This window comes from Candoia aspera, chromosome 1, assembly GCF_035149785.1.
Source record: "Candoia aspera isolate rCanAsp1 chromosome 1, rCanAsp1.hap2, whole genome shotgun sequence".
Taxonomy (NCBI): Eukaryota; Metazoa; Chordata; class Lepidosauria; order Squamata; family Boidae; genus Candoia; species Candoia aspera.
The window spans coordinates 164,458,610-164,473,303 of NC_086153.1; the positions used below are offsets into that span (position 1 = coordinate 164,458,610).

Below are 14,694 nucleotides of genomic sequence, written 5' to 3' on the forward strand. Positions count from 1 at the left end.
TATTTTTCAAAAAAACCTCCTTTTTTCTGTCTGGTCTTGGGGTTTAAGGGGCAAAGTGGATTCTGTAAACTTGCATTCCTAAAACTCCAGAAGAACCCTCTCCCCCAAACTGGGCCAGTTTTTCCTATTCTGAGGAGATTTTTGGGGATCGAAACAGATTATCCCCCCAAATAGAAAAATTGGATTAAAAGTTAGGTTTTATCTTGATGTCACCATCTATGTTAGGCCTCCCAGATCTTGGCTGAAAAATCTGGATGACCATGAGATGGCAACAGAGATGGCAAACGCTCTGGCGCTTTGCTGCCACCTAGTGGTCATCCAGATTTTAGCCACCTAGATTTGATAACCCTCGTCTATGTCTCCTGAAGCCTAGGCTGAACAAGATTGCCACCTCTGCATTAAGCATTCTTTAAATAAAGGCTCAAACACTTCTTGGTGAATCTGCTATTCTCTTCAAATGTCAGCTGTTAAGTCAGGCTATTTTTAAACATGGATTAATAGCTCTTCTAAAACATCAGTAACCCCACTATTAAAAATAGCCAGCTAAAAGCTGATCAGCCCAGTAAGGTGTGGCGCTGTGCTGCAGGAGTCTCCCTCCCACCTCACTGGACCCCCACCCTCCCCTGTGCCTCTCATCTGCTAACTGGATTGATCAGCTAAGAGGCCAGCAGGTATAGGAAGGAGTTTGAAAGATCTGGACTGTCCCATTGTTCAAACCAGAATAGCCCTGGAGCACAGGGACCCAAGGGGAAGGAGTGTACCTGCATCAGCCCAAAGTGGCCAACAGGTGCTGGGATGATCCAACCCCTGACTGCAACATTGAACCAACGGTCACTAAAGTACATCAGGGAAAGGCCACCTTTTATATGTGATAAAACCCCAGTTTGGAGAAAGAAATCTTCCCAGATTTGTGATATAACTTATTTACTTAATCATTAAATTAATAAAATTGCAACAGCAGCAGCAAAACTATGCGTTGTTTTATTTAATGACTGTAGTTACTTTTTAACTTTGTATAATAACCAGAGGCATTGCTATTCCTGAGGTATAAATCATAATATAGTCTGCAACTTGGGAAAATGTTTTTTCAGTCAACTTCTCATGGCATGGTGAGATGCATGAGTGCAGAATGTGTCTTTATACCATTTTATTTAAAGTAGGACTATCAAAGTTCTTCACTGGCCATATTATTTTAGTAGTGGAATTTTAAAGAATCAAATTAATCACACATGCTAATTTTAATGCAATTCACAAAAATGTTATTTTCTGTCAGTGTAATGTAAAACTTCGGAATATGGAAATCTATTTTACCTACCTACCTACCTACCATCTATCTAGGGAGTTTTATAACGCAGAGGAATTTCAAATGATCGTGTCAAGAAAATGTTGGGTATATATTTCAATGTGGAGTTTGACCGTAAACCCTATGCAGTACCCAGAGGGACTGTGGACTATTTATGCTATCCTCCATGCCACTCCAATCTTTCTGCATTAGTCAGCATAGAATCCTCATTCCAAAAGGACTGAGCTGGGTCATAATCTCTCTAAATAACTCCTTACTGAGTAAGTCAGAGCGCCAAGGGGGTAAGTCTGGTGAACTTAGCCTTCACATTTCTAATTTTGAACATCAGCACTGTGACTTCCAAAGTGATCGTGGAACATCCCAAGATCCTAAAAACCCATGCTATACCAAAATCTCTGGCATTTTAAAACTATTCTTCAACTTGATAGAAAAAGAATTTTCACCTAAAGGAGATGCAAATGTTTTCAAGGGTAGGAATTATGGAGTTCTTGAACTGACTTTCGAGGTGGTTGAATGATGTATAGGATTCATGTTTATTGAACAGTGGTTGGCAGCTTCTCCAGCTCACCATATTTCATTAAAGCCTAAAGAAAGAGCTCAGAAAGTGTGGGCAACCATGGAAGCTGCAGGATAATGGAGAGCTGCCCACAGCACAGGTAGACAAGAGAGTTCCCAACTTTATCATTTGCCAGTTCTCCCAGAAGTGAACTATGACCCAGCGTAAGCTCTAATGAGTGGAGGTGGACAGAGTAACAAAATCAGACTGGAGTGGAAAAACATGTTGTAAGGAGATCCCAGCAGAAGCTGGATTCTCTCTCGGGTAGCCGGCTCAGGTCGACTCGGCCTCCCATCCTTCCAAGGTTGGTAAAATGAGCACCCAGCTTGCTGGGGAAGGTGACGACTGGGGAAGGCAATGGCAAACCACCCCGCTATAGTCTGCCAAGGAAATGTCACAAAAGTGGCATCTTCTCAAAGGGTCAGACATGACTCGGTGCTTGTACAGGGGACCTTTCACCTTTCACCAAGGAGAGATCATCCAGCCACTCTCCTGTCTTGGGTCTGGCTAATATTTAGTTGTGCTGAATGCCATGAAAAAAATGTCTGTATACTTTAGCATCTTTTCAAGATTCAGCGCCAATATTATAGAGCATTGATAGAACACTGGCTGATGCCACTAGCTCTTGTTTTCATATGTCATGAGAATACATCCATGTTGGGAGAGTCTACAAGAATGTAAAGGAGGAAAATGTCACTTCTTCTTTTCCCACAGCTAGAATGATTGTGAATGAGTTGCAAGATCTTGTTTTTTATCAACTTGATTTTCTTGGCCCTGTGAGCTGTAACCTAGTAGAAAAGCCTACACAATTATCTCCTGATATACTTATTTTGTAACCATTGTGAAGGAGGCAGATTAATTCATTCAGATTAATATTTATTAATTTAAGTTATAAGCTTTTCACACCTGTTAGTTCACGAAGATGAACAAAATATGATTAGGTCAAAATCTGCATCACCAGTAGATCTGGTTCTAGTGAAATTACTGCACCATGATTCATATGCTGTATTATGTGGACTAGAATTCTTTTGAAAGCATTATTTCCAGGAAATAATGCAGTGAATATTCACCTTACAGAACAAATGCACAACTTTGTAAAGTATGATACCATACTTGGTATGGTATGACTTGAATACTCCCTATGATTATAAGCGAATCACGCACTATGATTTTCATTTAGTAAAAATTCAAGTTTAACAACGATTACTGCCAAAATGCCTGAGTTTAATCACATTATTGGCCAATGCTTGGATTTCAGCATTTCTGGTCTAGAAAGACTCAATTGCCTGTATAACTGCAGTAAGTCTACACTCACACAGCAAATTTAAATTAAGAAACATATCACATTTGAATAAGCTTAAGGTTGCAATCCAATAATTCCTTTCAGGGAATCCCAAAAGCCATAGTATTTGTTGATCCTTCCTTCTCAGTTCAGAATGGGGTAACCTCACTAACAGACTGAAAAAATTCAATTTCTCTTGTCAGTTTGCAGATTTCCAAATCTGGGAGAAGCAAAGGGGACATCCCATGATTATGTCCAGGAAAGACTGATAGAAGGCATGGGTCTGCTGGGATCCACAGCCTTCCCAATCCATGGGCGCACTCCAGATTTGAAAAAAATACATTCCAGCCCTGAAGTTCAGCACACATAGTTTCACTCCTATTATGATCAATGGTAGGAAAATGGTAAAAAAAAAGGAGGGGGGGAAGAAAATCTGAAGCCGAAGCAGGAAGAATAATTGGCCCTCTCTGTTATCCTGTCAACCATGAGCCAATAGGACTTTGGATAAAGCTGTTCTTTTGCCTTCAGATCTTTCACTCTTAGATAGGATTGCCTGGTCATTATCTTTAAAATTAAAAATAGAGGAGATAACTATTTATAGTTTTTGTTTTATTTTTTTTTCCTAGCAAGATCTGTTACTCTTTTAGACCAATGTGATTTTGAATCAGCCAGCATATGTGGGCTTGTTCAGGAAAAAAGAGATGACCCTGGCTGGGTTCATAAGAAGAGCAGTCCCCTGGAGCAAGATCATTCTCCTGTTGGACAGTGCAAAGGTAAATTCAACACCTAAGTGCCAGGTCACCATATAGCATTTTTCTCCTCTCTGACTGAAAGAGATTCCAAATTGTGGCAGTTGATTTGAATGCTATGAATTTCTGGAGCACGGAGTAGGGCTAACTCTGACTGATTTGGGCAACACTCGAGAACGTTGCTGTGGCAAGAGTTTATGCTGCACATTTTCCCTTCCTAACACTCTTTTGAAAATGGAGTGATTCCTTGACAGTCTTTGCCCCCTACAGTGAGGATGGCTTTTCTAGTAATTAAATAAAAAGTTTGAGTTGCAAGTTCCAGCCACTCCAAACGGGACTGAGAAAGACATCAAGTCTACAACATGGAATCTTTTTTTCCAACAAAGCAGGTGAATTGTCAGTTTTATAAAGAAGGTGGACATAAAAAAATGCCCAGCATTTCCTAAGTCTTCTGTATTGTATTTGTCTCATTGTGGAACATAACACTAGCAAAGCATGCACAGAACAAAAATGGGCACAAATACATTACAATTATATCCCATGTTACAGCTTTGTCCCCTTTTCCTCTCCGCAGAAAAGTTTTTGCAGACGTCCATAAAAATAACCATGCAAGAATAGCAATACACCTTAAAAAAATTCTGGGCAAGCATGTTTTATTAAGTATTCTCATAAATATATATTTACATAGAAAATTCCCCTTTGTTTGTCCCCTAGTAAAACAAGTCACAGAACTAGAAATGTTTCTATAAGACAAAAATAAAGTGCTTCTGTTTCTGTAGAGGCTGACAGCACAAATGTTCCAGTTTATTTACAAGGTGATCAGTGCAATTCCATTGCTCTAACTCAGAAGCCAGTCTTGCTAAATTCAGTGGGGCTCTTCCTAGTTCGTATTGAATTTTGCCCTGGAAAAGGATGCACCAGGGAATGAAAAGAGCCACTGAAAATTATGACATTTACTTCTGAACTGACCAACTAGCAATTTCTTCACTTTCAGGAAAACAATAAACAGACGCTCCCATCCAGCAAGTAAAATTTACATGAGCGCACGTAACCTTTTGGATGCGTATTTTGCTCTTGGCTGTGATGTGTCTTCCCCACCACTGGTCCATTTTTATCACTGGATTGGGACAAACATGACTACGCTGAAAGATACTGTAAAATAAATAATGCTGTAAAACAGCATTAGAGCCCGTGTCACTGAATGTCCAGTTTTAAAGATTTCAGTTATTCTTCTGTTCACCACGTGGCACGCTGAAAAAAACAATTTGTTAACTAAAATGCCACTTCCTTTCCACAATCTGTAAAGTCAATATTCTATCATTCACTATTTATTCTGCAGCTACTACTTGACCCGGAAAAATATTTGAGCTCTTTCAGATATGCAGGTATTTATGAGCTCATGTCAGTAAAGAATATGCCTTTGACGTGTTTTCAGAAGATACAGCTGATGATTCTGTAGAAGAGACTTGGTATTTTCCTGCAGAGTAGAGAAGTAAAATGGTATTTAAAAAGTGTTGCCCAGTGACTTGTATGTACTGTGTAAAGCACAGAACAGTTCCTAGAACTAGTTGCCTCTAATCACGAAGTGCTCTTCGAGCCTAAGAGGACACCGAAGAAAACACGAATAAGCCTGCATGAGACTATAGAATTAAAACATACTGTACAGAGTTACAGTAAATTCTACTACTGCACAGTGCTCTTCAGTTCTTAGCCTGTCAACACGGTACACCTGAGTTGCAATCCAAAACCCTTTTCAGTTTGGTTTCCAACGTTAGTGTCTGCCTTCTGAGTGTGGTAATAACAACCATGTCTAGGAAATACCCAAAGATAATGAAGATACCCACATGGCTTGGCCTGGTAGGCCTCATATCAGGGAGTCGAATCAGAGAACCATTTTATTATCATTAGCTGTTTTCCAGATGTGCTGACTGCAGGTTCTTGTCACGATAAGATAATGAAGTCTCAGAGATCCTGCACTTAGGGTGGGTTATTCGTTTAAGAGGAACATTTATGCTGAGTGCGTTTACATAAATAACTGAGAAGGCAAACTCTACGCACATTTCAGAGTTATTTAGCCTAAAAGGTGGATTAATTGGATCTTTGGCCTGATTTAATGAGGTTCTTATTTTTCTAAAGGCAATTCTATAAACAATATAAGTATTATGAGCTCAGCTGGCCTATAAAATATACATTTAGGGATCCAGATTATGGGAAAAAATACTGGGAACAACAATTGGAAATGGATTGAAGTTATATATTTTTTCATCACATACCTGCTTTGCCAAACAAATTATTTAAAGTCCTTGAAAAAGGTGAATTGATGGAGAGCATAGGAGCTGACATACCTTGGGATATTGACTGCAAAATGGAAACATATATTAGTAAAAAAGATATAGTGAGATCTTATCACAACACCCGCTTGTACACTTTCAGCTTGCCAACAATGTACACCTATTAGGAATAAGCCTCTTTCAGAACAACTGCTTTTACTTCCACATCAGCATGGATTAAGTTATTTTCTTCATCTCTTAATTGCAGAAATAAAGTGTCAAATTCTTCTCAAGTTTCCACCTGCACAGGTGGAAGGCTATCTTTGGATTTAATTACTCTGTAATTAAAAATGCACTGCTGTAGCTAAAGCAAGATACTGTGTAGATGGCCCCTTTGTGGACACAAGTCATTTCCTGTATGTAGAAGGGTGTCCTTGTAACCCTTTATTTAGAAAGAATATTACCTTTGAGTGTTGTGAACTCCACCTGGACAAAGAATATTTATTCAGCATAGCTTCTCGTACCTGCACGTTTCAAACAAAGAAAATGAACATGAATATTTAATCATGCCTGCAATATCATGTTTGCATACAATTTTATTACATGATAAAACAATAAACACAAAACAGCAAATATCTTAAAATTGTGTTCCTACCTTCCTGTCCCAGAGAGTTCCACCCAACAGAATGAATAATCCCTGAAAAATATTCACAGATTGAAATTACATATTCAGTTCTTACACTAATGCATGAAGAATCTTTAATAGCCTTGATTTTCTGCTAGTATAATTACAGAGGAAGAAGTATGAAATATGAAGTATGAAGAAAAAGAACCCAGACTCAGCTTATGGAAATTGTAAACAGTCTGAGGCAAAATTTAAAAGGGCTGATAACCAAAAGATTGATCCATACTGAACACAAAGTTTGGTTGCGCATTTTTAAAATACAAAAGGGTGACCTGATTTCTCCCTGATCTGGAATACCCACAAATAACAAACTGTCTCAGGGCAGGCAGTTAGGAAACAGGAAAAGGGGAAATAATTGCCCATGGTTCTCAAGGCCCAGAGATCAGAAGGGCTTTTTTTTTTTACACACTCTGGATCCAGTTTTGTTCCCTCGCTTATTTATTTAGTTTAGTCTTGTACTATACACCCATTAGAGTTTAAAATCAACTGAGATAATTATCATTTATTTATTTTGAACAAAGTAGTTTGGCTTATTTCTATGCCAACCAAAATTCCAGAGGGAAGCCAGTGAAGGCTTTGTAGGTAGGTCAACTAGCTTTGTCATTGGCAAGAACAAGGTGATTTTCCAGAAACTCGTTGTGCTTCTATAGGACAGTGAAGTCAGCGACATCATTAGATTCATGCTATGGAAAGAGCTGTTTGAATCACCCCTCAGTTTAGATTAAGCATGCATGATAAGGCAGTGTGAAACCCCAAGAAAATGTTAATAATGTTTTTGTCATCCAACTATTCCAAACAGCTTATGTCATTGATCCACTTACCTGAAAGGCATTGAAAATGGTAAATAACGTGTGGAATATAGTTGGGCTTCCTGGAACAACGGTGGCCAGTCCAAATCCCCAAGTAAGACCTAACAGCGGTGTCAGTACACCAATGCTCTTGGCAATTCGATACAAAGCACTCCTTTCTTCATTTATGGACTTTTCCCCAATTGAACGCCTTGATATTTTTGCTATAACTACAATGGTAACAATAGCATTAATAGCAACAATTATCATGGCAGGAATCACTAAGGCCAAGAGGGCTTTGCTTTCCTCCCAGTTGAGAAAGCAGAGCTTTTTCCTTGTGTAAGAGGAATATGGAAGAGTGCTACCTATTGTGATGGCTGATATTACTAGAGGACAGATGTATCCCAAGCAGAAGCCTATGGTTTTCATGATGGTCTTGCTTGCATTGTGTAGAAGGAAGACCAAGTGGTAGAAGAGCATAAGTCCCAAAGTGAGCATCCAAAAGAAGACACAGAGGAAGAAGTAGTGAATGAAAAAAGTTGCTACTATGCAGAGATTCCCTTCCACTGCATAATTTTGGTCATGCATTGCAGCAACAACAATGAAGCAGATGTCTGCAATTAAGAGAGAAACTGCAATGTTCAGAATACAAACATGGCGCATGTATGCAATTCTTGTTTTGGTGACTGATTTCCACACAAGCAGTTCTATTCCAATGCAAGCCACCAGGCTCAGTATAGAGAGACTCAGGCCAATGTAAGTGATGTAAGTCAGTTCATCCAGTGAGTTTTCCTGGTGGGGAGACATCAGCATGGCAAATGAAGTTGTGTGATTGCAAGAGCAAATGACACTGTCCCCATCATCCTTGGTTTCACAGCCTGTGTCATCCCAGTCTCCTCCTTCTGCCAAACTGAAATTCCAGAAGACACACTGTGGATTTTTCATGGCCCTTTCACGCTTTGCAAAAGTCATTTTGATCTGGAAATCCTCATTTATTTGGGGTTTTATTACTGTTGCCATTACCAAACTATTTATTATTTCCTCTCTATACTGTGGGATGATATGTTCAATTGTTGAATAAGCCACACTGACTATAGTGACTGATTTCTCAATATCAAATTTTGTGCCATCAATAAGCACGCCACCCTTGAGACCTGCAGACTGGAGAAAAACAAAGCTGCTGTTATAAATGGAAATATTGCTTTTGCCAAGAACAGTTCCTTTGATTTGAAGGCTGTCATGTATGATGGAAGGAACAGTCTGGTTAATAGGTTGGAGAGATCCTAAAAATTGTTCTACTGAAGCAAGTAATTGAGAGCTCCCATTGTTTGCACGCTTCCAAGTTTCTGTTCGACTGGCGATAATGGTTTCTACAGTAGATGCAAAGTTCTGCAAAAAAGGGGGGGGGGAATAATAACTTTTTAATTACCAGGTTGCATTAGAAAATCCTCTTCTTGTCAGTTTATCAGAATCTGTTTACCAACTTCCAACACAAAGATCCTAGTGCTGAAGTCTAAAATTCATCTCATATTTGATATATGTAATTAGGCACAAATACGTTAGTATATTATAACATTGAGAAATTATACAAAGGATTATCCATTAACATCTATTAGCATCAGCTAGGCATCTATGAGTGAAGGACACTGTAGGGTCTACCTAAGACTGCTACTAATATTTAATCCTTTCTCCATCCAAACTGGAACTTTCCTCTGATTTGCAGATTATCACCAAATTCATCCTGAATTTAACATGATCCCCCCCAAATTAAGGCTACCTCATCATGTCATAGTTATTGTAATTTCAAATGACTTATTCCAAAAAGGAACATAAATAGAAAAAATTGTAAACACAAAAATCCTATGCAATGCTCTCACCTTGTCAACAGTCAGTCCCCATCCTGGAGTTTCCTCTCCCCACGCAATAAAAGTGTGTTTGTGCATGGCATGCTTGTGTATCAATATACATGTATGTATGTGTGCATATGTACCTACCAGAAATCACACTCTCAAAAAAGGGCAGGACTAGGAAAAGAAAAAAGAAAAGAAAAGAAACGTATTAAACCAGCTTGAGCTTCAGTAGAGTTGGCAGAGACCAACTGAGCAGTTAGGAATTATTGGGGAAAGTACTGAAAAGAAGGCTCAGAAGTTCTTGGTGGGAAAAGTTGATTTAAAAGGTCAGTTGAGGACTGACTCTTCTATAAAGAGCCTGAAGCTTTTCAGGTAAGAAAAAGAAGGGTTGTTGTGTTCCTCATGCTGTTTCCAATACTGATACTAACTCCTTTCAAGAAACGTAACAAGTAAAGAACCTCCCCAAGTCATTTGCCACTTACTGCCATATTCTCTTCATTTGCCTCTACTGGAATGACTGATACCAAAGTCAAGGTTTCAAGGACAGCATTTAGGTTTGCAGCAGAATTGCTTATTTCATCCTGTTCCTCCTTGGTGATTTTGTCCAGTTGTTCAAGGAATGTTGGCAACTTCTTCTGTGACTCTGGACTGGAGGCCAAAGACTAGAATTAGAATTAAATATGTTAAAGACAAATTAGATGGCATGGCTGGATCATCAACTAAACTGAACAGCTTTAGCTGCTTGGAAAGAAGCCCTGAATGTTGGGAAATCTGCTTGTGACATGACAGTAAAGGTGCAGCCATTTAAGTTTCTTCACAAGTTACCAATGTTTGATTGCGACAGATTGGGACAAAGGGATATTGCACCTTGAAAACACCATGGTAATTTACTGTTTTCTCCTTTCTGGGCTAAAGACCAGTTGGAGACAGGAGAGTTAAAGCAGGTTAGTTGGAATGTTGAGAGTGACAACTCATAGTGTCCTTTCCTGCCCATGGCTGGAGTGTAAGACAGAAAAAGAACATGAGCTTAGGGCTCTGGACAGGGGTGGTGTCTCTGTTCTTTCTGCAGCTTTTGATACCACTGACCGTGGTATCTTGCTGGACTGGGGACTGGGAGTGGGAGGCACTGTTTTGCAGTGGTTCTCCTCTTTTCTCTGTGGCCAGTGCCAGTCAGTGCTGGTGGGGGAGGAGATATCCAGCCCCAGATCCCTGTTATGTGGGGTGCCTCAGGGCTTGGGTCTCTCCCCCCTCCTACTTAACGTCTATATGAAGCTGCTGGGAGAGGTTGTCTGGCAGCATGGGGTTTGTTATCACGAGTATGCTGATGATACCCAATTATCCATCTCTACCCCATGCCAGGCAAATGATGCTGTTCTGGTGCTTGCTCAATGCTTGGAGGCTGGGCAGAAAGTGGCTGCAACTCAACACTAGAAAGAAAGAAGTGGTTGTGGGGTTTTGGCCCCCTGTGGCCAGGTGAGTTGAGATCTCTGATTCTGGATGGAGGAACACTCCTCCAGAAAAGTCTGGTGTGCAATTTGGGGGTATTCCTGGATGTGTGGCTCCTGCTGGAATAGCAGGTGGCAGCTGTGGCCAGGGAGGCAAGACTTTGCACAAATTCATATTGCTTGCCAATTCTGCCCCTTCCTGGATTGGGAGGCCTTGCTCACGGTCACTCATCTTACTAGGTTAGGTAGAGGGGGCATGCTCCAGGTCCCCTTCCTGAAAAGTTGTCACCTGATGGGACCGCGGAGGCACACCTTCTCGATGGTCACCCCAGTCCTTTGGAATAGCCTCCCACCTGAGATCTGAGGGACCCCTATCCTGTTAGCCTTCCCTCAAGCACTGGGCTTGGATGGGGTGTTGACCTGGGAGGCTGTTTGGTCTGGCACCTGGGGGGAAGGGTGTTTTTGTTTTTATCTCTGTTTTTAATAATTGTTCTGAGCCATCTAGAATCATTATATAAGATAGGCAGCCATGTAAGTTCAGCAAGTAAGTAAGTAAATAAATAAATAAATGACATGTTAATTCACCCTTAGGAAGATTGTGATAATGGAACTCTGTGTGATTCCATTTTTGAACTCACATGGAATATAGGCAGTGAGAAGGAAAAAGCTGAACTTAACTGATAAACTAGGGGAGGCAATTTAGGATATATCTTAATCTAGGACAGAATTTCAGCACACTCTTCAAGTGAGAGTTGATATTTCTTGGCAAATGCAAAGATGTGCAAATATACTACTGGGGTGTGTGGGGGTGTGTGGGTGTATTTCATTTGGCTTTAACATGAAGAATAAGCATTATGCTGTATTCTGTTAAATTCCTTTTATACATAAGCTCACTTTGCTAAACTACAGTACTGCCCAGCTATTCAGAGACTGTGGAATGAGATGGACAGTGAGTCTACGTTCTTGGCCATTGACCAAAGGCTATCGGGACTTCGCACTTCCTAGACAGCATCACTAGGAGGAGAGAATCGGTCTTCCATGTGAGACAGAAAACACTTAGCTCTAACGACCAGGTTGGAGAACTAAAGGGAAGCACACTCAGGCCTCATCCATTGACCTGAATTCTCAGAGCTTCTTGTTTCAATAGACCTCAGATCCCCTGACTTGGACTGGGCTCACCATAGCTGCTGGAGCATGATTACCTCAGCAGAATTCAAAATGTTATCAATGGGACCAGCCAGGCAGCTGTTTCTATGAACAGTCCATTTTGTTTGGTCACATTTATAGGTGATGTTTCCTCTGACAGAAGTATTTGTCCCATGGAAATTTAAGCAAGGCTTTATGATCTGTGCTTCATTTGCTCCCACACCAATGTCCAAGGAATTGCATATCACATTCTTTGCTGTAGGAAAAAAAGAGTTTTAAAAAGATACATCTTACTTTTGAGACAGTCAGGTGCCTACTTACAGATTTATAAAACTAAGTCTAGTTCTTTGGGAGTGAGAAATCTCCCATCACAAATATAAACAAAACATGCTTTTCACTGCACTACAAAGGAACTGTTTTTTAACTGAAAAATCCTGTAGTTTACTCCACTAAAAGTGTGCATGGAGTTGCTGATCACGAAGATTTTTTTTCCCCAATAAGCATAATTTTTAGATGTTAAAGGAGGATGGCTTGTTTAAGGACACAATTATGTAGGGCCTGAGATTTATAAGGAAAAAGGAAGAATGTCTTCAAGTTCAAATTCCTGCTTTCCAGTGAGGAAGTACAGAACAAGGTTTCTTTGGAACAAAAAAAGTACTCCCCCCCCATTTTTCTACAATGTGAAAGGCAGAGTCTTCAGACTCACAGAAAAATGGAAAATGCAAATGACCCAGCATGAACAAAATAAATCTGTTATTGTTCTCCAGCTATCTTTCAAACATTAGTAGTTCATATTAGAAACAAATGCAAAACAGATAATGCCCAAGGATAATAAGATTGACTTGCATACATTAGTAACAGATTTATGCAATGGCATCCTCTCTTACCTGGTATAAAATTTAGAACCATAGCTGGACTTGTCACATTATGATTGATTTGATTCATAAACATACAATGCACCCGCAGAGTATGTCCTTTGGAATTGCAGTGAACATCTGTGAAATTTTGTACGTAATAGTAGCAATTGAGATTATATTTTTTTCTTCTTCCTGTAAAGGAACAGATTATTTAAACTGAGGTTGAGGTTTCAGCATCCAGGGTAAGAAGCTAGTCTCCCACCTTAACCCCAGACATTAGTTAGGTTTATTAAGAGAGATGTATTCATATCTAGTTAGGTGAAGACATTCCTTATTAAATCTCCGTGAAAACAACTTTTTAACTGTTTTTAAAAGGCTCTGAGAGCTTAGTCCCTGTTTTCATCCAGACACCTTCCTCAGCATAGACCCCTGGTGCAGGTTTTTCTTTCAAAACTAATCAACATTAAGGAATTAAGCATGTGGGGATCATTAAGGGCACTGGTGCTGAATCTCAACTTGCTCAACCCCTGCTACAAAGGAGTAGAATGCTGTTTCTCACCCTTGGCAACTTTAAGATGTGCAGACTTCAACTCCCAGAATTTCCCAGCCAGCATAAGTTGAAGTCCAGACATCTTAAAGCTGCCAAGATTGAGAAACACTGACGTAGAAGCTGACTGTGCTTTTCTCAGTTAGTGGGAACAGGTGCATTTGACCTTGCCAAGCCCCCATTAAATTTCCAGGAGAACTGATATCTAGCTATTCATCAACAGTCCTGCTCTTCTTCCACCCAGCCTATGATTGCTTACCTGCCATAAAGTATAAAGGCATATCGTGATCATGAGAGAAAAAAAAAACAGTGTAGTTTTCCATCCGGCTTGTACAGCATTCCAGAATTATTCTTGTTGCTGGACAAGAAATTATTGTCTCTATGGGATCTCTTATGATCTCTTGTCCCCGGAGCAAAGGAATAACTTTAATCATTGTGTTTCCAGAGCTGGTCAAAAATCTTTGGGAAAAGGTGCATATATAGATGCCTAGAACAATAAAACCAGCCGGTTTAACAAATGTAATACTAAAGAAATTAACAACAGGCAAGTTTAAAGCAGCAGCAGCCACCATTAAAGTCCTCTAAAGGCAATACATTTATTTGTTTGTTTGTTTGATTGTTTGTTTGATAAGGCTGCCTAATTTAAACAATTTTACTCTAGGCAATGCAGAGTCAAGCAGTAAAAATTATTGAAAAGGCAGCTTTAGTGAATAAATTATTTCATTTATAAAATTATTTTTCCTCATGAATGGGATGGTGGGGCAAAATGATTCATGTCTTTACTCACCAGTCCAATCCTGGTTTGCACTGGGTACAGTCAGCACAGATGTGGCACCTGTGAAGTACTTTGTGGTGTGGTACCACATATTGTCTACCTTCTTAGCAGTCTTTCCATTTTGAATTTTCCAAAAGACTTCATCGAAATTGCTTACATCACTCTGGCACATTAAAAAGAAAGTGTCTCCCTCGGAAACAATTTCCTTTGAACTAGAAACGGTTACTTTTGCTGGTGAAACATAAAATAAAGAGACATTATTTAGTATTTGATTATGAGAGCAGCATTACAGAAAAGACTTATTGGAGAATTGTATGATCCTCCTTTCTAATGTTAAGATTAGTTCCCATATATTAGACACTAGTTCTTTCACACAGTGTAGGTTCTAATCTTTCCTTGACCAGTCTGGATCTCAGTCCTAAAATGTTTTGCTCCCATTGT

The 14,694-nt window shown here is 39.7% G+C and overlaps 1 protein-coding gene across 1 annotated transcript in view; it reads right to left on the reverse strand.

Moving 5' to 3' along the window:
* Positions 1–4,526: 4,526 nt before the first annotated feature.
* The window catches only part of ADGRF5 (adhesion G protein-coupled receptor F5), a 48,540-nt gene continuing 38,372 nt past the window's right edge, over positions 4,527–14,694 (reverse strand). Inside the window, exons 12-21 of the mRNA XM_063317681.1 lie at positions 14,266–14,484; positions 13,738–13,965; positions 12,962–13,123; positions 12,131–12,330; positions 9,966–10,145; positions 7,667–9,022; positions 6,816–6,857; positions 6,625–6,684; positions 6,164–6,248; positions 4,527–5,367 (exon numbers count right to left, since the gene is read on the reverse strand). Coding sequence (XP_063173751.1) covers positions 5,288–5,367; positions 6,164–6,248; positions 6,625–6,684; positions 6,816–6,857; positions 7,667–9,022; positions 9,966–10,145; positions 12,131–12,330; positions 12,962–13,123; positions 13,738–13,965; positions 14,266–14,484 — 2,612 coding nt within the window. The 3' untranslated portion in view covers positions 4,527–5,287. The remainder of the gene's footprint in view (positions 5,368–6,163; positions 6,249–6,624; positions 6,685–6,815; positions 6,858–7,666; positions 9,023–9,965; positions 10,146–12,130; positions 12,331–12,961; positions 13,124–13,737; positions 13,966–14,265; positions 14,485–14,694) is intronic.